This window comes from Athene noctua, chromosome Z, assembly GCF_965140245.1.
Source record: "Athene noctua chromosome Z, bAthNoc1.hap1.1, whole genome shotgun sequence".
Taxonomy (NCBI): Eukaryota; Metazoa; Chordata; class Aves; order Strigiformes; family Strigidae; genus Athene; species Athene noctua.
The window spans coordinates 79,631,472-79,656,572 of NC_134077.1; the positions used below are offsets into that span (position 1 = coordinate 79,631,472).

General features: G+C 41.4%; 1 protein-coding gene across 2 annotated transcripts in view; it reads right to left on the reverse strand.

Annotated features, from left to right (window-relative positions):
- Window positions 1-22,466, reverse strand: part of MUSK (muscle associated receptor tyrosine kinase) — a 52,598-nt gene extending 30,132 nt beyond the window's left edge. For both annotated transcript variants that reach the window (XM_074932357.1, XM_074932356.1), the window contains exons 1-5: window positions 22,388-22,466; window positions 18,046-18,172; window positions 15,505-15,656; window positions 13,944-14,071; window positions 13,280-13,421 (exon numbers count right to left, since the gene is read on the reverse strand). In XM_074932357.1, coding sequence (XP_074788458.1) covers window positions 13,280-13,421; window positions 13,944-14,071; window positions 15,505-15,656; window positions 18,046-18,172; window positions 22,388-22,466 — 628 coding nt within the window. The remainder of the gene's footprint in view (window positions 1-13,279; window positions 13,422-13,943; window positions 14,072-15,504; window positions 15,657-18,045; window positions 18,173-22,387) is intronic.
- Between the last annotated feature and the right edge of the window lie 2,635 nt (window positions 22,467-25,101).

A 25,101-nucleotide genomic window follows, 5' to 3' on the forward strand; every position in this document is an offset into this window, starting at 1 on the left:
CCATGTGTGTTTCCAGGACTTTGAAAATTGAAGTTACAGATTTAATACTTTAACATTTCAAGTACTTACATTTGCGTATTTTTTTTAAGTATTTTACTTAAAGTTTATGTATTTAACTTAAGTATTTAGCTCTAGATACTGTGAACTAGATAACCTGGGATTTTTTTACTTTATTTAATTTTTAAGAGCAAAATTCCCTGGGATAAGGGCTGGACTCCTCAGGGCCTGACAGGCTTTGAAGCGCCACTGATTGGCACACCCAGGGACACATTTTCCAAAGGGATCTTCATCGCTTTGGGAAGCAGCATTAAAAAAAAACAGCATCAGCAATTTCTTAGCCCCATCTTCTACAGGTGGATGACTGACACACCGCTGTTGCCATCAGACTCAGGTGCTGTGAGAAAGCCAGGACAGGCTGTGTGAGAGCAACCAGTGTCACCTTCCACCAGTGCAAAGTGGGGCAAGACTACCAGGATGAGCTTGAGGTCCACTCTGGCAACCACATCAGCAAGAAAATCTGTCCAGTAGCCAAATGGAGGAACCCAGCCCCCAAAACTATGACTTTTTTTTCCTTCACCACATTACACAAAGAAAGAAAAGAGGCAAAGGTGAGGAAGAAATGGTGACTGATGGTGCCAACATAAGCTACTGTGGGGTAAAGGTGGATGAAAGGCAGGAAGAGGAAAGGAAATGATAATAAAAGTTTGTAAAATCCACATTATTTGGTGGGCTTAAGACATTGTTTTGTTTTAATTTTGCCTCAGAGAAAAAATTCCCAACCATCAGGTGATTTTTAACACCTCCGTTACTTGCCTTTCTTTTCCAGATCCTCCCGAAAGTGGGTTTTGCCAGGACCTCTGTCTGTTTAGCTACATCACCAAAAGGTTAACAATTTTCACATTGAGACCCCCAGGCTTTCAGCACAGGACATACCCAAAGGCATGCCAAAAAGCAGTTAGGGAAGGTGGGAGAAGAGGGCATTATTTATTTATTTATTTAAATGGAAAATAAAACAGAGAAGCTGGAAATTAAATCCTGCCAGCTAAAAGCCAAGCCAGCACATTAAGTTTCACTCCCAAGCCCCCTAATAAATGTCCTTTCTTTTACAGCCCTGCTAAATGATGTGCTGTGCACTGCAAGGCTTTCTAGGAGGTATCTGCACTGCAGCCAGCTGCTCTCATTTCTGAGAATTAGGTAACATCATCCAGTCCAAACAGTAGGACTTTAATTCAGTCACAAAACTTTTATATTATAAAAAGATTAAATCAAGGTCCCAGTCAGCCCCCAGTTTGAACAACTAACTCTTTCCAGGTGACTTTGTTTTCCTGTCGCCTTTGACTGAGTTGTGTTTCATTTCCATGGTTTGGGGCCCAATCCTACAGTCCTGGCAGATGCCTGCCCCCTGACTGGGTAAGGCCTGTTTTTTTGTTAAAGCATGCTGGATTGGGCCAGCCACATCCAGGCAGCAGCCTGGGTGGGCTGGGGCCATGCTGCTGCTTTCGGGAAAGCACAAAGTGATGCCCAGAGTTCACGGGAAACCCTCGTGCACACAGCCCTGCTGCAGGAAGAGACCCCTTTTAGCCAGGTTTTCATAAGACTTAATGCTGGCTTTGACACACCAGGCTCAGTCGAGTACTGGTTTTGAGGTGTGGGGTGTTTGGGGTTTTTTTCCAGACCCTCTGGCTTTGGTGAACCTCAGATTTCAGAGAACACGAGCAACATTTGTCAATGTACATGAATTAACCCAGACTGTCAACATCTGCACATATTCGTGTCTAAGAGTTTGTTGCTGGTCCTGGCTTACTGTAAAGCATTCCTGATAGTCCAAACTGAGTTAAGGTTATCAAGGTGTTAGCAACCACCTGGTGACAGTGGGTGCACATTTCCTTCCCACCACAGTCTGAGCCTGGACTAACATGTGAGCCAGACCTGGTGTATCCATACTGTCAGATCTGGTATCTCAACCTGCTCCAGTTTCCCTGATTGTTTTGCTTTTGTCATGAGAAATGGCCTTTTGGGTGATTACAGCCAGGTCTTACACTGAAATTTTTTTCTAGCTAAGCTGCAAAACACTGCGGTAAAGGCATTTCCTACATGTAAAAGGTGTTTTGCTCTGGTACAGCTGGTGCCATGTTGAGAATTAATGTGTCTACGTTGCTGGGAGAATTGGTAAGCTACACATCACCTCGGAAACTTTCCTGATATTAATACCCTGGCAAAGCCTTTGCACTGCATATTATTCATATGTAAGCATTTAGGAGCTAAACTGCAAGCATTTTTTTGTTCGCATTTGCTGATGTTCCCATAGCACTTTTATACCTGAAGCATGACAGATTGAAATGACTCCTTCTTTACAGAAGAGTTCTCTGGGCTTGAACTTTGCTTACTAATCCGTAAAAAATCATTTATGCTTGCCACCTATATGCTCTGAAGAACCATAAACTTGTGCTAGTGTGTTTGCAGTCTTTTGCCGGTGAGAAGTCTGGTCATCTAAATCCTCATTCAGATTCATTCATCTCACATCCATTCATTCTTCCTGACAAGTCTAAACCAGGCAGTCAAGGAGAGGTAACAAACAGAGGGGCTACAATTTCCTTCCCACTGGTAAGAGATGAGGGGAGGTCTGATAAATACATTATAAACATATAAAGCCACAACATTTGTGTTTTCTGACATTTCAAATTAATCCGTGTAAAATCCCAACAATTCTTGAAATACCAGGGCTGAGAACAGGCCGCGCATCATGCTCATGGATCAGCAGTCACGGAGACAGCCGTGCCAAGCTGTGTGCAGCAGCTAATTGCATGCCAAGAGCCAGGGCTGAACAAGCGAGGCACAGTCTCTGCAGCTGACATGATGGGACTGAATCCCAGCTCGGAGAACAAACAAATTCTTCAGTAAGCATGGTCAGCAACTCCTCTCACAGCAGCAGCGATGTGCTCTGCGCATGGCTCGCCACACGCCTCTGTATGGGAACAACTCATGTTGTACCTTTCCACTGCTCAACGTGTGCTGCCACCTTCCCACCCACTTCCAAAACTGCTGGGTTAATATTTAAATCCTGAGATAACTGCAAGGTCAGTTTCACTTTGATCTCTAAACTGCAATATATATCTTTTTACAAGCCTACCAAGTAATCACAAAGAGGAGCAAAATGCCACAGGCAAAGCTGATATGAGACACTTACATTTATCTCTATCAAATTGCTTACCTATTTTTATTTAATCTTTGTCCAAATATGCTTATTTCCGGAGAACCACGTGTATACAGATTATCAAAAAAAAAAAAAAAAGTACTAATGCAGTAGGAAACGCACACGACCACTGTATTATTTCTCAAGGAACAGCACTATTAGGTGTGGGCCCCAGATCAAGCTGCAGAAGTGCTGTAACCAAGCGGTACTTCATAACTCACCTGTCCCTCACCCATTTATCATGGTAATCTGGGAGAACCCTTCAATGCTTTGAAATATCAGTGGTTTGTATCTCAAAAATCTCAAAACTTCCAAGTACTTCTGGCTTGATACATGACTTGGGAGGTTTGGGGCTTGCAGTAGTTCCAACATGTCATGCAGCACAGGCCACACAGCACAGGCAGTACACAGGCACTCAACCTGGCTCCTGAGGCTGTGAGATGGACAGGAGGGACAATTCAAGATCTGTGTGGAAAGGTGATGGAGGAAACCACAACGTCTCCATCCTAAAGCATATGCCTTCATATTCTAAGCTCTGGTGTCCAATATCAAAGCAAGTTTTTCTTAGCAATGCAATAACTTTTCAAGGTAACCTTATTCTAGGGTGAGCTCCAAGATTTATGGGTGGTAGGACAATTTGCATCAGCAGAAGGAGTCGTTAAATGCACCAGCCAGCACAGGAACTTCTCGGCTGTGAAAGACTTTGCATCGCATGTAGATGTCTCTGGAATCCTAAAAGCAGGCCCTGCAAATATGCAAAGCTATAATAACCAGGAGTAAAATGTAAATAGATAGCTTATATCCTGTGTAACTATATAAAACCTGTTCTGTACAAGTGTTCATTTCTATATACAGAGCAAACATCAGATTCAAGGACAAGCGAGGATAACGTGTTCAAATTACTTCCCAAGGAAATGAATAAGGAGATTCTTTTCATGTCAGTACCAGTCTTATATATGTGTTTGGTTTCTTTGAAGAAAAGACCCTTCTAAACCTCCCCAGGCTTTCCTACAGTACAGAGGCACACTGTGCACCATTCAACTCTGCCATTACCCATCACTGCATGTGAAACTGGAAAATAAGTTCCTAGTCTCTTGAGGCAAAGAGCAACACTTATTCATTCCAGTTGTGTTCGACAACCAGAGGGAAAGAGATCAGTACACATGGACAGACTGGCAGCCTTGGTGGTGGTTGTGAGGGGCCATGGACAGTCCATCACAACCACTGCCAAGGCTGCCAGTCTGCCTGTGCGTACTGAAACATTCACAGATGCACACGAGTCTCCCCCTCTTCTACTCTCAGGAATGGAGCAGGCAATTATGGGAATCAATGGGATATCCAAAACTGATATAAGCCCTGCAGCATCCTGACATCTGGTCTCCACCAATGGGTAACAACATGCCATAAATTTAATTACATGCCATGTGAAAAGTACTTCCTTTCATCTATTTTAAAGTGCTGCCAGCAGTAGCTGCTAGGATGTTTCTTGTTTCGGGGTGACAGCAAGTTCCTCGCTCACCTTATCCACCATGCATGCTTGATTTTCAATGCTGAAAACTCTGCTAGTCTCTCCTAACGCAGTGATCCAGCTTTGTTCCCTATTCTTAACTCCTAGTTTGAGATGCCCTTTTTGTGAAGGGCTGTCTGAGGCTGCATTCAGTTTCAGAGATGTGAGATTCCTACGCAGAAGCAGTACAACAGCAGACACCTTCTGTTCCATAATATAGGCACACACCCCCTAGAAATACTGTGTGATACTAGAGCTGGCATTAGTGCTAGAAGTAAAATCGAGAGTTGTACAGTTTAGAAGAGTCAGTTACAGTGGAAAATAAGAGCAGGGCTTTCACCTCCACTAAGGCTACCTGAATGAGCAATATGAAAGAGGTCCTTGGAAGACAGAAGGCATTAGCCTCAGGAAAATGGTATTTGTTGACCAAAAACTTACCAAAACTGGATTTTTAAATAGATTCTATAAAATTTCCAGGTTGCCTTCAAAACCTTCCTTTCTGTACCTTCAGGTGCAGCTCTATCTTGGTTTCTCAGTATGAAAAGGCAATCACTTGAGGATAGCTGTCTCAGTTTGCTCTGGCTCCCTTTATCTGACAGCTGTGGATATTCTCTACCCTCAACAACTTGTTATTGTGCAGGGAGCACATGCTTCTTAGCTACCCAACACAGTTTACAAGCCAGAGGGATTTTGTCCGCAACATCTTTTTTCTTAAAACTGCAATTCATGCAATGATGTGAGAAATTAATAATTTTTTAAGTGCCTAAGGTTTTTGAGAAAGGAAATAGCAGGCTCCAATACCCAAGAAGAATTGCTCATATACGTTGTCAAAAATCTCATGCCAGCTCCTTGGTGCAGAAGACCCCTGTGAAACAATTACTTGAAGGTAGCGTTTACCTCATGTCTGTGTCACAGCAGAGCAAGCCTCAGGAATAAATTGAAGAGATCACACTTGTTTGTTCATTTGCTGAAGGTCTGGGACTTTGCTTTCTCCTGTGGCTTGCCCTGCTACCCTGTAATTAGGGCTATGGTCATATCTGAGGCATCTGAGAATCTTGGGACAACTATGGTGAATGCAGAAGGTAGGAGGAGATTTAATGAGATATTCTGGGCTTTGAGTTACACCCATGCCACCCCACTGAGGCCAGTCAATTACTCTGGTGTAATTACAGGCAAGCTCTGTACTATTTTCCTTCCCTGTAATGCTTCCTCCCCCCAAACCAACTGCAATTTTTAACAGTAAACTGCAGTATTCACCATTTACTGCCACAGGACACTGCCTGCAAGTACATACAACATCACTGTGGACAGAGACGGTAATCCTTTCCCAGGGTTTCTGCCTCTGCTCATGGGAGAGCCACTCCTCAGTATCAGAATTTCCCCAAGGAAATGTTGCCCAGCACTTAAATGCAAAGCTGCACACTTCCTTGTCAGTCTGCTATTTTGCAATCCATCTCACCCAAAACATCCTACCTCAGAAGATGGCACAGATAAAAATTCAGATTTCATGTTGATAGCTGATCTATGGGCAAGGCAGCAAGAATCAGGCTAACAGTGCTGACTGGCTGCCTTGGTGGTCTCTTGGTATCTCCCTTTCCTATTTTGTCTACACCAAGTACAGACATGTTTATGTGAAACTGTAGAAAACTTTCTGGATGGTACAACTGAAGTCAATTTTCATTTGAAATAGGGTTCATCTCTGGAATATGGTCCATGCAAACTGATAGATTAACTGGACTAAATACATACTTTAATTCTTGTTAATTGAATTATGGTGTAACTTTCTTGTCTTTTTATTTATCTGTAATGCAGATTTGTCCCAAGACTACATAAGAGGTCCACAAAACAGCTGAAGGAAGCGAGTGCTTTACACTTTGTGGGCAGTCTGTTAACTAAATAGCCAAGGAACTGCTTTCTAGCTTTCTATTGTCATCTGGTCTGCTGTCCTCTCACTGCCTCCAAGAATTAGACAAAACAATTAAAAAAAAAAAAATCAAAAATTTAGACTGAGTCTACCCATGTCTTGGCAGATTCTTTCCACTGATGGGATGATTCTCCAAGGAAAACCTTCCTATTTTAAGGCTAAGGCAGTTCTCACTAGTGTCTTATAGGAGAACATTTTTGTGGCCTGTGGAGGGTATTATTGTAGTAGCTAGTAATAAGCAATAAACTGTGGGCAGGAAAGGACTTCTATCTACCAGGGTTGGAACGCAAAACCAAACAACATCTAAGTCAGCAGAGCATGAGAAGCATTGCTTCTACCCTTGTTTCTATTTGTCTGCTTTGTGTGCTGTCACATAGTATCACAGGAGGAAGTGGAGCAGCCACACTTTGACAGAGAGATGAACGAGGCTGCCAGGGTAAAGAAAGGATCACTAGCCCTCAACCAATGCCCCATTCAGCCAATTTGAAACTGTAGAGAGGATTAATCCAAAAATGTAATTAAATCCATGGAGAATCCAGTTAGTTTCTTGATGAGCACACTGGATCTTCTGGCACTTGTCCTAGATAATTTGTTTGTTTGTTTCCTGAAAGATTTATGATTGTTAATTTCCAGCCATGCCTTTGTACAGTGATGACATCAAAACTAAACCTTATCGCACAGTATAATCCAAAACTCCCAAATTCTACAACTCTCTGATGCCACAGGCCGGAGGTCAAGCTCAACTTCATATAAATCACAAGATGGAGGTTCATCTAACTCATTACACAACTAACAGGACCGTCTGTGTACTCTTTCCTTTCACATTACAGTCCACATATTTATGGCTTTTTTTCCTTCTTGTTCAATATTAAAAATGCATCACTGGGCAAACTGGGAACATCAGAGGTTCCACTGGCTGGGTGCAACACCTAGAAATGCAAAACAGGAAGATTGTTCTTCATCCTCAGGGAAAGAAAAACCTTTTTTTCAAGATTTCTGCACACAGAGTCCCATTATGCAAAGGTAAAAAGCACAGTAGACAGTTCAGACTGTCTTCCTACAGCAGAGAACTTCCATGCACATGTTTCTGTTGGAATGGAAAGACACCTCTCAAAAGAACATTCTACCTTCAGTTGTGTTAGCGCCTAATTCACCACAACCCTTTGTACATTTAAATGGCAGTAACTCCATTCATTTCCAGAAAAATGCTCTTTCCACAGCTGAATCTAAAATTTAGGCTGATGAAAAACCAGATGGTTTATAGCTTTATGCCTTATCTATAAACAGCTGCTACTTTTAAACTGTAAGCAATTCATGAACAATTTTCAAGTTTCTCTGTAACATTTTTGTTTTGAAAAATGAAGAACATATAGGACATGAACCCATTCTACCAATTCATAAAGTGGCACTTTCCTTCCCCCAAGGAGAGAATGAAACATTCTCCAAAACAGCAAAAAAGTTCTGCCAGAAAAGAAAGCCCAGGTCAGGCAATTAAGCCCGTAAATCATTGCAAATCATTTTGTTTTACTGCTGTTTTGCAATAGATGCTTCTTATTTGATGCAGAAATTATATATACTTTGAATATTGGTTATAAGCACCACATCTGGAAAAGATAGAAAGAGATTAAAGCAAAGCCATCCAGTAGAATTTATTTCATGCATTAAAAAAAAAACCCTACCAGGCAGCTTCTCTCTGTGTCTGAGTGACAAGCATGCTCATAAAAAGAATATTCCCATACCTCTTACTAGACAAGAGCCTGTGGCTTTAAATTTATTCTTTCAACGTCATACAATTTACACATAATGGGTATAGAGTATATCATTTTTACACATGTCAAGCCATAGGGACCACAGAGGGTGTTCAGTTTTAGGCAGCAGGCCCAAAAACTGAACTTGATGAGCTCTTGCATAGCTTTTGCTGAACTGGTCCTATTAATGGACTGGATCAATGTCACTGTAAATAGCAATGAAAACTGAAATTCCTCCTGTTCTACAGTCCATGTTGCATAAACAGCTGTCCAATGCATGAAGGAAAAAACAGATCAATGTCTCACTGATGCTGCCTATCATGCAAACCCTACAGATTTCAAATGCTCAGACAAGGGTCGAGAAATGCGTTCTTGGCACAGCCTAAAAGTCTATACACTGTCCTCAGCTTTCATTTACATCAATGGGAATTTCTGCATTTGAGGGCAACTCTCAACATTACTGTAGGCAATAGCTGCTCTCCTGTTTATTTCCAAAGAAGTGATCTTCAGGTAAAACTGGCTGGAACATCTTAGCCCTTCGAAGCTAAATAAACTCATCAATAAACTTCAGCCTTCAGACATCTGTGTGAACAGGTACACAAAAGAAATTCTTCTATTCTACCATAGTCTTGGATCCTGGATTCATCCAGGAATCTTTCAGCCACAGATTCACTTTCAACATCTGTACAGCAATCAACAGCAAATTTGTATAAATCCTTTGGCAAGGTACTGCTTCTGAGTGCTCTTCTCATCTAGGGTTAGCAGAAGTGTTCATTATCAAAACTGATAATGTATTGATTAAATAGCTACTTAGCAAAACGCTTAAGATGCTAGAAAATTAATACAAAACTGCAGGTCAGATATGTTCCCTCCAGGAAATTAAAAACACATTTCTTGCATAATACTGTTCCTTTATCTCAGTGCAGATGCTACCTCCTGTAGCCATCTCTGGATACATGTGTAACAAGAAGTCATCTTCACACCATAATTTTAACAGAACCAGCAAACGTCATTGCACGTTTGTTTTGCTTTGCAGAGCTGTGTGGAGAAGGCTTGTTTCTGTCTATTGTACTTATGCCTCATGCCAGTACTTCTACTAGTCCTTTTTTGCATAAGATGCACAGGCTGTAACTAATTTGATAAAGGAACTGAACAGGGAGAAAGATGAGTCAATAACTCAACTAGCTCAACTAGCAAGATGAGTCAATAAACCCATGCAGCTTCTGCACATCTGGAAACCACTGCTTTGGTGCAGGATCACTTCATAGTGACTCCAGCACGTGTTGGGAAGAGCAAACACTGCTCCTCCAAGGTGTCCCCTCAGACCTAAACAAGAAGTGCGTGTCATTTTATTGCTATGGGACACATCAACATCATAAACATAGTGTGCAATCCTCCTTCAGTAGGAGGACTGCCTACCATGCATGGTGGCTCACTTGGGTCTCTCCTTGGCTAATATTTGCCTCTTCTGACCCTTCCCCGTTCCCCAGTTCTGTGCCTGCTCCCTGGTGTCAAATCAAGGGGATGCCCCATGCTTTGTTTCTCCTCCTAACACTCTCCAGGCAACCCAGACAGCCTTTCAGTGAAGGCAGTGCTGTCCGTGGGCTCAGCATCATTCCTGAAGAAGATCCTGGCTCTTCCCATGGACCCAGTAGCCAGGGCCATTGTGATTGTGTTTCAACCCCTAATGGATTATGTCTTTTAAGAAGAGAATCTGTTTCACCATCATGTGTCCAAATTCACGTGGGTTTCCCCAAACTTGGGGAGAAACATAGTCCAAAAAGACAGGCTTTTTACAACCCCTTTAATTAAAATTCTGACCCTGTTCTGGACACTAAAGCTCATTAACTGATTAGAGTTCACTAGTTCATCACCTGAATTCTGGTGCCTGAAACATGCCCCAGGAAAGGAAGCAATCTGCCCTAGCTAGGGATCAGTCTGTGCATGGGGCAGCACCCTTGTCTCCTTCCCACCATTCACTGATGAAAATCAGGAACTGCTGGAAAATCAGTTCCACTAAGAAAGGCCTCCATTGATGTCTTTTTCTTGACAAGAACTGCACCTGAATATTAATTTTAAATTGTTGCTCAAATTATTTCAATTTTGCTTTAAAAAATAATAAAGCTTTATAAATATTAAAGCTCTGATTTAAAAGTAATAAAAGGAGTCCAGTATTATAAATGTTGAGGAAAGCCAACAATGGACAGAGAAAAAATATTTGGAAAATCAAAATAGCAGCTTTTTTCAAACTTTTTTACCCTGAAACCAGACAAGAAGTAGGACTGTAAGGCAACTCAGTGATGTAAATGCTTGGGCCAAGATTCTCATCAGTTTAAATTAGTGGATCCAGCATATATAATTTTATATATTCGAGAGTTGCTGTAGTTTCTGGGCCCAGCTTCAGCAAGTCATTTAAGTATGTGCCTGATCTTACATGCATTAAGGAGCCTGACCACATGCAGGAGGTAGAGGGTCAATCTGTCAAGTTAGACAACACTGCACTTTGAACAATGCCCGAAACTAATTACAAGACTAATGCTGAACCCATTAAAATGGAAGCTCATAACAGAAAATTAGAAACCTCTTTCAGAAATCAGGACCTGCCTGATCTAGATTTGGCTAGATCTTTGAATGGGAATTTGCTTTGGGATTAAATATTCATAGTTAACCAGCTATGCTTAGATATTTTATTTTCATATTAAACCACACTATGCAGTGCTGTAACTCCAGTCAATAGTAGCACCAAGATTTAAGAAAAAATATTGTGGTGTTATCACAGAGAAGCAATAAACAACATATTGTCATATAAGTTTTCTGAACAAAGCAAATGCTCTGAGAAAAACTGACAAGAGTATGATTTGATTGCATTGAGTAACTTTAGATTATTATTTACTTGGAGTTATTTTAAAATGCTGATACTAAGGGGGTAGAAGAGGTAGGAGGGAAGGGTTACTAAAAATAATGATCAAAGAGGTGTGTGAGGGGGATGTATGTGTGTGCACATACCTGCGTGCATACACAGGTATGTGCATATGTATGTATGCTAAATATCTGTGAGAATTAATATCACATACTGAGAAGGGAAGGGATCTGTATACAGCATAAGTTGCAGTCAGGATTATTACCAAAAAAATAAAACAAATATGCATCAGTCTAGTTTGAGTGGCAGCCTGAAATGAGGTATGTTATATGGGTGCTCTACCAAAGAAACCCAAGCAAGCCTGGAGAACAGCATTGCTTTGTTTCACCCAACACATGAATGGAACATGAGGGGATAGTTTGTGTGGGAGGACTGAGCTCCCATTGATTAATTAAGAACTAATTTTTCTTGTTTTAAAAAAAGAGTGCACACAGGCTCTCCTTTGCAAGTAGAGTATTTGTGGATTAATTTGCCATTCCCTGAATTAACAGGCAGCTGCATAATTCTGGAGACAGGGACAAAACAAGATATCAACCTTAACAGCCTGGATTTTGGTGCAATTCCAGTCCGCTTTTAGATTTCCTAATTGGCTCTGGTAGATTCAGAGGAATAAAATACCAGTGCCTGAGGCCCTTCAGTATGGAAGGGGGGGATTGTATGCATGGCACCGAGTATTTGCCATTCATAATTAATTCTTGACAAGCCTCTGGCCACTGCCTCAATGATAGGACCAAACCAAAAACCCAGGATCCAAGATGTTCACAGCCAGATCCAAGTGTCTTCAGTTTGCCCCATCTCTTTCAGTTTGGGAAAAGTACAGCTTTGAATCTAGATTAGAAATAGCTGCCTTCCTGTTTTAAAACTATCTAAGGAATTCCTGTCATATGTGAAGTCTGTCCATGTAAATAAAAAAAAATAAATTGAAAAAAAGGAGGAAAATTAGTGCAGGTTTTAGGGAAACGGTAGATCTACAGTATCTTGTAGTTGGATCTAATATACCTGATCCTGCTCCCAGAAGAAAGTCAATGGCCCTCTTAGAAACAGGATTGCACCCTAAGTAGCCTCTGTTCATCCCAGGCCAAATGTAACCTATGACAATCTTTTGAAACTTACTAGGCAAATGGAGACCCTTCTCCAATTTCTACAGTACACTCATTTTGAATAAAAAATAAAAATTTGTTCATCTACTGAGTCAGTCATTCCTCCTCCCACTTCGCAAAACCTAGCATAACCCAACTTGTCTTACACGATCCAGGAGCATCGAATGCCTCATTGCCTACATTTGGGTTCCCTTGCAGTCCACTGGTCTCAGCACTCTGAAAAAGTTTATCATCTATACCATAAAGCAAACACCTTCTGTAAATAACAGACAGACACTGAGCACCTAAAGACCAGAAACTGAAAAATCAATCTGATGTTCAGTTTAGTGAACAGAAAATGTTCGAGTCCTCACAGAGAAAAGCTCTCTTTACATGAAGAATCAACCAATTCAGATGGAAAATCAGAGGAAAGGAAGAGGGACATACACTTAATGCTGCAAAATGCTTGACTGTTTGCAGATGCAGCTCTCTCTGATCAGGCTCTTTGCAGAGAGTTTCCAGGGCTATCGGCTTTCTACTTATCCGTCTCCACAGGTCTGGTGTGACTTTTCAAGTAAGAAACAAGTTGGCATCTTGGAAACCATCAGTCAGAAAGAAAAACATATTTAGGAATGGTTACTCAGACAAATAGCCACCAAATCTGCAGCAACTCTGGACAAGGACAGATAGCTCCTTTCACCATCAAGCAGCAATGAGAGCAGGTGTGGACAAACTTCCTCTGTTTCTCTCACTTTGCTTTCTTTTTCCTTCCTTTTCTTCTGCCTTTTGTATCACCCCCTAGGATGTTTTTGTCAACATCAATCTGACACTGCAGGTTAGTTCAAGTTAACTGGATATGCGTGAGGAGCTGGCACACAGAGCTTGAGCCCAGTGCAAGGCTTACTCACCTTCCACTACCACCATTGCAGGTTTCGAATAGGCTGTGCCCAGGCTGTTCTTGGCCACGCATCGATACTGTCCTGCATCTTCTCTCTGAACATTGTGGATCCTTAAATTCCCTGAATCGAGAACAGCAATGCGAGCATTCTCCTGCCGGAGGAAGGAGCAACCCAGGTGAGGGCTCTACATGCAGGCTGCACACAAGGAGCACCAAACAGCCGCTAGCAAAGACTGGGCTTACACACATGAAAATTATTTGTGTTGTACTACACTGAAGGATTTAAGGCCAGCTCTTCCTGGTCAGCATTGCCATGACACACTCACCTATCCCCCTTTTTGCAGATCAGAGAATTATAGTTTTTAAAGAGCCCTGAATCTTATGTAAGCATCTCAGAAGCTCTTATTTGTAAGAACACTCACAAGTGCATTCAGCAGCATTTGGCCATTCTTAGTAGTAATAAATATATATAATATAATATATAGATCCACAGAGAATGTTTGGTTTATAAACAGAATTATTGCAGATGCAGATATTTACAAGATGAGCCCTGTATTTTACAAATGCTTACTTCCTAGTGACTAGAATTTAAAACTGCTGTAATTGATGTTAATATTTTAATCCAGTACATTTAGCAAATAGCTAGCGTTGCTTACATTTCATTCTCTACTCACCTTTACAACTGTTTCTCCTTTGATCCATGAAACAGAAGGTTTTGGATTCCCCATTGTAGTGCATGGAAGAACAGCCTTTAACCCTTCTATTATTTCCACATTTATAGGCGGTCGGGTTATTTTGGGTCCTAAAATTTGAAAAGTCAGAAATTAAAGCTGAACTGAAGCTATGAGATACTGGAATAGGACAAGTTCAGAAATGACAGCAAAATCTCTAACGTTTTTTCTGTACATTGCTGAAAGATAGAGAGGTCTTAGTAGGTCATGAGCTGCCTCTGAAAGAAAAAAACTTTCTTAAGCACAGAATTCAGAGTTTCAGTTTAGGGGTGCAAAAGCAGCTAACTTGCATGGGTTATTTGTTTTCAAGAGTGGAGTATGACAGCCATTTGAATTAGGGCCTGGGCTAAAATCCAAATCCAGATAAGAATATTTCCAATATTGAAGAATGTTTGCATTCCAGGTTTTGACATTCTTCACTGCATAAACAGTGTCTTGTGTGAAAGCTCAGATCTGGAGTGAATTGGTTTTGAAATAGTTTTAACCCAGTCTTGTCTCTAGCTCAACAAGAAGGGCATGTAAACTCAATTAATGTCCCTAATTGAAGGATTTATAACTGTGTTAGTAAAAAGGAGGAAAACATTCTTAAAGAAACAAACATTCAAACTCCCTTGAAGTTAATATGGGACAAATTTAAATTCATTTTACCCAAAGTAAAACATGGCTTAGCTTACTCTGAGCTGGGAGTAAAAAAAAGATCATCTCTGTCTTGGGAGACCTGAAGTTTTGCCTCCCCTGTGTGATACTGAACCAGCAGGAAAATGACCTTCAGAGACCATCACCTCATGGCCCCCACTTGCAGGTGACTGGGTTGCTGGAGACCCCCAGAATTACCAGACATGGAGGGTCATGCTCATTAGAGAAAATAAATCCTTTCCTACAAACAGATGCTTTAGTCAGGACGTATCTCAGCTGCCCTTTTAAGTGTTTGTGTAAATAACTGCAGCCAGGATTCAAAGAGTTCAGCTTCACCAAGCTCAGCACATGTATAGTCCTTTGCAAGAACCAGTCCTCTGCCTTCCACATGAGATGATGAGATTTAGGCTGCGGTGCTCCAGACCTTTCAAGACTGCTATTAAGAACATCTGAACAGCATTTACTTGCTTTTGCCATCCTCAGGCATAAATCTGATTAGTGAAATCTTATGTTTAAAATTCGCAAGGGATTTATGCAGTATTGCTATGGCAGTCTAATCTATCAAATTGTGTTGCTTTTACAAAGTTTTGTACAAAGGGCATTCTTCAAAGCATCTTTTTTATCCTCTGCTATGCAAACAGTTCCTCTGATCCTAGCACAAGTGCGTGTTATTCAAAGTGAGTAAGTACTGGGTTTAGTTAAGATATGATACAATATGCCATGTCTCTGCCTCAAGGGACTGCACCCAGCCCCACAGGAACATGGGTCTGCCCTGAACATGGACACACAGGGGCCATACCTGGGTGTCTGCTCAGTCTCTCGAATATGTTCTCACATAGTATCAGGAATAAATTCCATTTCCACTTACGCATTTTCACTTGGAGAGCCCCACAGCTCTGTGCAGCTGCTCCAATCCCATTATCTGCAGTGCAGCAGTACACTCCATCATCACTGTCCTCCACGCTCAAAATGGTCAGGAGCTGCCCGTTCCTCTGTATGCTGTACCGGGTGTCAAACAGCCTGCAGGGCACAGCACAGATTGTCAGAGGTCGGGGGACAGCCAGGGACAGAGAGAGAGAATTGCATTTGTATCTGCAGACTGCTGACAGCACTACAAATGGCAATATGTTTTAGTTTTTATTTTCATCCTGAAAACAGAAAAAAAGGCTCTGGAAGCATTGAGTTAGGCCTTAAGATTCGATTTAGTCCTCACTAGACCATTCAGTTCTTGACTGCCACCAGCATAGTGGCAATTCTTCCTCCAATCAGGTATTGGTATAGTAAGTAGGTACCCTGGTTGGGTTTCTGTCTGGCCAAGGACAGGCAAGAGCACAAGTAATCTTACCCAGCTGTGTCCTGGTTTAGGTATAATCACTCAGTGCAAGGGAAGGGCAGCCTATATGGTATCTGGAATTGGCTGAAGTTTTTAAAATAAACTTTCTTTAGGTTAAAAAAAATTTTTTTTTTACTAACCAGATAATGTTATGGAAAGATTTTTACTGTTGTGAACAAAAAATGCAAACCAAAAACCAAGTATTGTTGTGTCTGCATCCAGGAATCATTTTGTCTCTATTTTTGGAAAAAGGAAATAAACCCACACAAACAAGGAAATAAATGTGCTGAAGAAAAGAAGCCGTCTAAAGATTAGAGGATGAAAGGAGAGCTATAGTTTAATGACAGCAGGCTTTAACCTGGAGACTCCAGAGAAGTCAAGAAAAGCCCTGAAGTTGGAGCAACAAAGGTACAGGATATTGTAACAAGTTTGTGGAGCAAAGACCAATTTATATGTCAGCATGGGGTGTGCACATGTAAATGTGTGCACATGTGTGAGAGCAAGGAAGAGACAGAAAGAAAGGTAGTGAGAAAGTGGAGGACTGATCTCTTATTTTCATTGAAAAACTGTAAAAGTATAGTATCACTTCAGTGGAACAAGATTTGCATAACATTTCATAAACTACTCGATGTTTGATTTTCACACCTTCGTTTATGCTTTTTGGAAACACTTTCATGAAATTGGCCTTTGATTCTGAAGAACAGTAGCAAAAGGGATCTGACCTGAGGATTGTCTCCCAAGCTACCACAAATACCTGATGCCTAAGTATGTTCTGTTTTGTCCTTTAATGTTAAAAATCATACAGCAGTCACCAAGTAATCTCAGTGTGACACTTATGGTATTACAGGCACATATTTCCTTTCAACAGCCTTTCACTTTTCAGTCTTGCACTTGCCTCCTCTTTTCACCCTGGGAAGTATAATGAACTCATCCATCATGTAAAAGACATACAAGTCCATTCCCTTCTTTCCCTGAGGAAGGCTCACCCCAGGCAGCCTTGTCCTCAGAGGTGGGGCAGGTAACCATTTCATTAGGCACAGGGCACCTGCCAGTCTCCTTGCACAGGTTTTGACACCAAAAGGAAAGGTGCTTCCAGAAGACTAATGCTGACCAGAGCATCTGTCCTGGTGCTATTCCCATAGAGGCTGAATGTTTGCATACTGTTTTGTTTTGAAGGTTAGCTTAGCTGTCTGTTCAAGAGTGCTGAGACCTTGTAAAGAGCAGAAAGTTTTGTAAATATAATACTTGATATTTATTACTGGTGATAACTAGATCCCTTGAGGTTTGATACATACACCCACAAGTACATAAATATATTTATATGTTTTTCTCAGAAAAAAAAAAAAAAAGTCCATTGATCTGATCCTTTTTAATTGTGCAAACACTTTCAGCTATGTTCTTGGAAAGTAACAGAAATCTTTTTCAACTTATATATTTCCCTGTCTTTGGTCTGAGTATCTGTATCCAGCAAGCACTGACTATTAATGCCAACACAGCTTTGGGAAAGTGAAATAGTTGCTGGTATTAATGTTGCTCCAGAAGCTCCAGTAAAGGAACAAAGCACCTAAGCTCTTCAGCCTCACCAGCAGAGCATATTTGATTGGTATTTTCCTTTTTGGTCAATGCTGTGAAAAAGACACTGTGTCTCAGAGAGGGTGGGATGGCTTTTAGGAAAGTCTGGAAACATGGATTGGGGTAAGAAACAATCTGGTTTTCATGTGATCTTATAACACAAAGAGTAAATTTTAAAAACTATGGGAGAGAAAGGCATGTAATCTCCACGGTCCTGCATGAATGGCTTCCTCTTCCATCTCTGATTTTCAGACATGGTGTCACTGATGTGGAAGGAATTAGGAGAAAGGTAACATGATTTGGAAATAACATCTGTGGATATTCAGACTTCCATCCAACCTGGAGGTTGTTCCTAAGGAACACAGATTCCTATATAATTACAGCCATTCACCTTTTTCCTTGCCACAGACCCATTTTGATATTTCCAGGTATTTCCTTTATAATGAAGGAAGGCACTGATGGTTTTGGCAGGGGATACTGGAGAGGGCTGGGGCTGCTCCTTACCTGATGGGAATGCTGTTGCGCGTCCACGTGATCTCCGCCTCAGGGTATGACTCCACCGCACAGACAAACTTGGCGACATCCTCTACCAGCGCATCCACAGTTTCCAGAGGAGTGCTGATCAAGGGAGCTGTGTGAAGGAAGAGATGAGAAAATCTCCCGGTACCTCCTGGAGAGTGGCATGAAGCCCGCCAGACCCCTTTGACAGAGACAGCTGTGTGTCCTCAGAGTCCCTCCATGACTTTTTCCCCAGAATAAAGGTGCTTTTCACACCCTCCACTTTCTCTCTGTAACACAGGTTTCTCCGTATTTTGTAGCTGCAGCCTTCTGTTATCTGATGCAGGTTTTGCATTTTCTTTCGTGTTCTCTATAGGGTGCAAAACATAGTGACCCAAGCATGGGACAGCTCCAACAAGCTCACTGCATCTCATGTTTCTAAGCCTCCTCTCCTCCCAGGGTGCACAGCAATGGGTGCCATACAGTGAGGACACAGGTGAGGCTGTCCCTCTGCTACGGGGGTGACATTTCATGGGCTGGAAGTACAAGGAACAGCACACAAACTGAAGCCAAGCTGACCTGACCCTGGAGTGGGCACAGGGCCTCCTTATAATGCATGAGATTTGGGCTTCTTCATCATTAATACAGGATTTGTTCCACTCAATGATCTGACTTTTTTTAAACTTGTTATAGAGCACTATATTTTTCAAAGCCCTTCAGGTGATTTGTGGCAAGACTAGTACATGTTGTCTTTTTCTCACTTTTTCTAACCAAATGGCACCAAAGTTAGAAGTCTAATATCTGTGTATGATGCTTATTATCACAGACCTGTCATCATACATTATCTGAGTGTATCATCTTTAGAAACATTTTCCATCACCCTGGTAAAAGACTTGAAGCATGGCTAGAGGGATCAAAGGATACGCCTAGTGAATCACTTCCCCTCCGCATGGTATGCATTGCAGCCATTGCCTCCAAAGACGCTTGAATGATTTTTAATCTATAACTGCAAGGGACACACATCCAATATCTGTTGGACTGGATTTCATTGACAGCTGTGTTGAGACGAACTGTTTTCATCCCATGTTCCTGAAACACCACCTTGAAAATACAGCACATGCAGGAATCTTCCTGTTCCTCACTGACTGTAGCAGTATCTGGCACACTGTGTGTCTTTTCACAGGAAAATCCTGCCTGCACTGTATCTGCTGGCCTTCCCAATAAGATTTAGATTCAGGCAACAAATAAGCAACAAATTTACCTCTCTTTCCTAAAAAAAAAAAAAAAAAAAAAAAGTAAAATACAAGATGTTCCAGTTTAAGTGACTGAGAATAATAGAAAGCCTTTACCTTAATTTTTTTCAATTTCCATGGGAGTAAAAATTAAAATGCCATTGGAGTTCAGCTGAAATGAAGCTAGAGGAAGAAATGATCGGCTTCCACTATCAGGTTTATATAAAAGTCCTAACACTTTTGAAATGTCATTAGAACAAATCTGCCTCAATAATATTTCTAGATTATATGACTTCAGATTGCATAATTGGTAATGACTATGCTTCTATTAAAAGGTCTTAAAGCTACAGCTAACGTAGCACTAAAGATTATATTAACTAAACTTTAGTTAAAACACATGTGTCTCAGACTTGTTTAAGATCACTGCTTCAGACTGTGTCAGGCTTCAATTTCTTGGGTCATTTTGGGTCACACCAAGTAAAGTAATCATCCATATTGCACCCCAGATAAATCCCACGCCAGTGAAACCAAATGGAAGATTTTCATAAACATTTCCCTGCTACTGAAGGTTGTCTTAGGAGAAATGGCTATCCTGTCTGCTTCAAAGGGGATGTTGCTACTTCATGACAGAGTTTATTGGGCTTTGATGGCATTAAGCCTGGCTGAAATGGAGTTTTACAATCTAATTTTATATAGTATGTTTTTATTGTTGTTGTCCGCATGCCTTGATCTCTGGAAGGATGCTTCTTTAACCTTGAGAAATGTAAATTTTTACAGTGACCAAAATTCAAAGCAACTAGTTTTATACCTGTGTTGTCACAATAAGCATGTCTATTCTCACAAAGAATAAAGTTAGATTTGTACCAAGAGCCAGTATGCATAACAACAGTGTTTTATTCTTTGGGCAAACAAGCCCTGCCAGTTTAATATATTAAATAAATTCTCCAGAAAAAGTTAAGTACTTTTGTGGTATTTCTTTAATTCAACAGATGACAGAATTATCCTTAGCAATATTACCTACACTGCGTCTAATCTAGCATTTCCTTAAAGCCAGTACCAGGGTCTGATCTGGCACCTCCTGAAAGCCATCATGCAGTTCTTAGGGCAGAATCAAGCCCCATACTCATAAAAAATGTCCAGACTGACAGCACTTTACTGTGGCCAAAGCTGAAAGAGAACTTTTTTTTACAGCTGCCTCCCCAAATTTTACATCCTTGAAGAGCAACTGTGACAAAACCAGCTATGTGTCATTTTCTCATGTGTTCTTTTTTACCTTTCTGATATTAAAACCAAGTGCTGGGCCAGTGAGGAGGTGAAGTCAGGGCTCCTGCAGCCAGGATGAGGGGCAGAGGCCGGAGGACACGCTGTGTGTCCGCAGGTGACCGCAAGAGGTGGAGCACACCGCCATTTTGTCATGAGGCGGCAAGAGAGACCCAAAATGGCTGCAATGGTGCCTGTTTCTAAAAGCCGTCCAAAAAGATCAGATGTTGGTGTCAGTCCATGTTTCCTCACGAAAGCAATCAAAACTTACCATGCCTTCATTACCAGATTTTAACATGGGGAATTAAAATCCAAACAACATAAGGCATATTTATCATAGATCCCGGAACTTTCCATGCGCATCCATTGGGGCTGTCTGACATATTTATAGGTAGCCCCATGGATTTAAATAACATTGAGAATGAATTAACTTACATATCTGTAAAGCCACACAGGTGCCATTGTTCTGGATGCCAGCTGTAGTTTCCCGAGATAGCAAAATGACCCGTGGTCAGTCACGGGGCCCATGAGAAAGCCAAATCCCCTCCTATCCCCAGGCCATCAGAAGCTCCCAAATTGCTTGGCTTTGGTTTGAGATTCACACTTTTGAAACAAAACAAGCCAGGCAGACAAAACAAAGCAGAAAACTGAGCCAGTCCCCTCTTCAGCATTGCAGATGCCTAGAGATACTGCAGTTCTTCTGGTCAATAACTGCCCAGTCGTGTTTCCAGCTAATGCTGCAAAACCTTTACAGGGCACTGCTGGGCTGTAGTCATATTTCAGTCTCTCCCAGAGAACAAGGCAATGCAGCCACCTGTGACATTTTAGGAAACGATGTGTATCTCTTCACTGCACTATGCCACCAGAAGTAATCAATCCCCTTCCTCTTTGTCTTTCTTGTCTCTCTAATCACATTTTACCACATCTTTCAAAAAGACCAGGGTTTTCCAACTTCCTGTAGTGCCTTAGGAAAAAATTAATATTTTTATTTAAAAAGTTTTTTGTAAAGAGACCATTTCTTTTCTATTTTGAGGTCAGCCTGACTAACAACTCTAAGAGCTCAGCCCTGCAAGAGCAGCCGTGTTGGCCTAACAGGTTAATACTGGCATCTTCCTTGAGGTTTTTTTTGTTTTCCTGAAGCTGCAAAGTTTCTGCTGTGCTTTGGATGTCTCCTGACAATCACCATGCAGCAAAACCTTTTTATCCACAGGGTTACCAGAAGGTACATCCAGAAGACCACTGTTGCATTTTGCACCTCAAAGGCTTTTCTAAACAGATTTTTTTTCAGTTTTTGTTTTGGATAAAAGTCTGTGTGCATGTGTCCACGTGCATGTGTGCACACAAGAGAGGAAGAAGGTATAATAATTTTTGTGTTATATGCAATACAAACCATGCTTATTTGTATTTATATACATACATTGTGTGAAGACATTATAGCCATTTATATTTTCTTTGAGATTTTATATTTATAAACATACACAGGCATGCAAAACACCACAATTCTTGGGCTCTACAGCAAGGGGTGCTACTAGCCATCACAATCTGTAAGCTTCCTTTGACAAGAGAAATGTCCATCCCACCCAGGCTGAATCCAAACATCTCCCCTGCCCATTACAACAGGACTACATGCTCTTCCTAGACTAAGAACCTTCAATCCCAGACACAAATATGAGATTATTTTCACTGCTGTCCTTCCAGAAGCAGTGAACTGATCACCAAAAGAAGCACATTTTTGTCCTTTTCTAGAATACTACCTCACCACCCGCCACACTGTTACCAGAGATGTCTTCTCCTTTGCAAAACATCCTTCAGTAAGAGACAGAAGTAGACCAGGGCAAAAGCCCCTCCAAGCAAACCTTTTGGGAGAGTCTCAGCCAAGCTGAGGGCTGCCAGGGTAAGGACGTGCACCAGGGGCACCTTCAGCAGGTCATTCATGTTTGATCCAGAAGGCATCCGTCTCCTTCAGGCGAGGCGTATGGAGCTCCCAGATGGCTGCATTTCGGATGGCAGTGCACAAGCAGAGCTTCTCAGCTAATGACGGAGTGGGATATGCGGGATCTAAGTATAATCAGGAATTCTCCCACCCGGCAGTGGTGATGGACATGGCCAGCTGGTGCGTATCCACTTCGGTCAGTGTGAAAGCGTGGAGCTTGTGAAACAAGAGAAAGCAAATCCCTTCTGAATTCCTTCTAAGCAAACAGAGAGGAGTACAATAGGCAAATGCATTTCCAGGGCAGTACCCTACCCCAGTGCTTCAAAGTCACTAGGCCTTTACTTTAGCACTGTGTAAGTGCAGTAGTGGAAAAAAACCTTGTCACTGGATTTTCCTTCAGCTTAGTCCCCCTCTTCATTTTTTCTCCTCTCTCTCTCGCAAGCGCTCCCTCTGTCTTATTATAAACTTTCATGATTGGCTGCAATATGGCACCTGTTGCCCTGCTGATAGCATTTCTTTTCTTAACAGATGTATTTGCTGGAGCAGGAGAGGTTGGCTCTAGGGGCTGAAAGTTTCCTTCTTTGCCAAGGAGGTGGTCACTGTTTGAGAACCATTGCAGCACACTGAAAAAGCAGAGCTTTGTCCTGGAAACAGCCCCCAAGAAAAGTGAATATCCACAGCAGAAGTGGTATTTATACCCTGGGAGAAAAGGAGCATTTCATTGCAACATCAGCAGCAGTCCAGGGGGTTTGGGCACAGGTAGAGGCACTGTTGTAGGGAAATGTGACTGTTGGGTACTGTTACTATTAATCCCTCAATAATATCTTATTATCCACCAAGTCTCTGCCTAAAATGAAAGACTGGAAATCAGAGCTCCTTTTCTAGGAAGCTTTAGAGGAGCCTCAGATCTGTGGCTATCTCCTGACTAACTCCATCTTACTCCATTCTAGCACAGGGTCCACATGACATCATCTTTTTCAAAACTGTTAAGTCATTTGTACTCCTTGTTTTTTCAGCATATATGAAGAGTGCAATCAGTCTTACCACTGTGGAAAGGCTGATGTGGGGGCAACATCTGCATGAGCAGAAGAGAAAAGATGAATGAATAATCAGGCTGGGGATAATCTAATTGATGATGATGCCCTGGGAACATGACTCCAGATAATTTTCATCATGTTATCAGCAGAGTGGATGTGAACTTTGCACTAAAAGACATGATTGGAGGAAAGGGAATGCACAGTCATAACATATCACAGTAAAAGGTATTTGAGATCTCTGGAATTTCCTTTATTTGCTGAACCTCTCAGTTTCAAACACTTCGTAACAGTCATTTCTGCAATGAAATTACATAGTTCAGCAGGACTTCCTCTGAAAGCCAGATGGAGTAAAGCTGGCCAGAGCTGCGTGTGTGTGAATCCCAGTGGTTTGGTATGACATGATAACAGCAGTGTTACTTTGGGGACATGCAATTGCTGATTAGGAGCAAAGATCCCTGGACAAGTGCTCCTCTGAAGATAAATAAAGGCAGAAACACTCACTAAACATGCATTAAAGACCTTTCAAGGATTCTGGAGCTAGCAACAACAACAAAACAAAACAACAAGAAAACAATGAAACAACAATAATCCTACCAGGGAACAGAGAAACCCTGACTTATGGCTGAACTTACAAATATTTCTTTTGTTTTGTTTAAGTCCAATCACATCCAATTAATCTGCTCCATAGAAAAGCAACTTGGTCTTTTAGGATAAAATTCTCTTCATGGAGGGACTTTACCAGAGACCCCTACATCACTGGATTGCTATGTGGACTGTGTTACAAGGCCTTTGAAACAGCACCATCCTGCATGAGTCCAAAAATTAATCTTTCCCCTTTACTTGCAGTTACAGCATTTGTATAAGACCCTGAGAGTGATGGCTGTTAACTGTTAATAATGCCTTTGCAACTTTAGGATTACCAAACTGCTCCTAACGTCTCATTTCCTCTGCTTTATGAATTTTTATCAAGGACCACAGTGAGCTTCACTGCTCTAAACTGAAAGGATGTAAATTTACATTATAAATGGGAGAGGATTCACATGTACAAGGGGGAGTTATTTTGTTCTCCAGCTAGACATGCCATACAGCTAACAAAAAATACACATGGGAAGGTGGTGATCATCTGTGTCCATCATGGAAAGACGTTTCTGTATAGAGTGAAATCTGTGGAAATACTGGTGACACCAAATTTTCTTTGATTCCAAGCATTTTCAAGGCTTACCTTATAAAAGTAAAATGTTCCTTTAATTTTCACTCACAGTAGTTACGAGTTTGCTGTTTGTTGGTTGTTGGGGGTTTTTTTTCTAACAAAGCTGAGACACGTATAGTTTACAAATAATTTTTATTTACATCTGTTGTTATTTGTAGTCATGCCCCAAGGCCTCTGTTGAGATGAGGTCCCAGCAGCCTACACAACTAATAACAAGACACAGTCCCTTGCTTTCAGGCATTGCAGGCAACACTTTGTTCCCACAAAGATTTATGCACCAGTTTAGCTCTCTGCACTGCAAACACCTCTACAGAAGTCAGTTCATGAAGTTCAGTGCACAAAGACAAGGTGTGCTGGAGCATTCATGCATCTATCTACCATTTTTTCCCC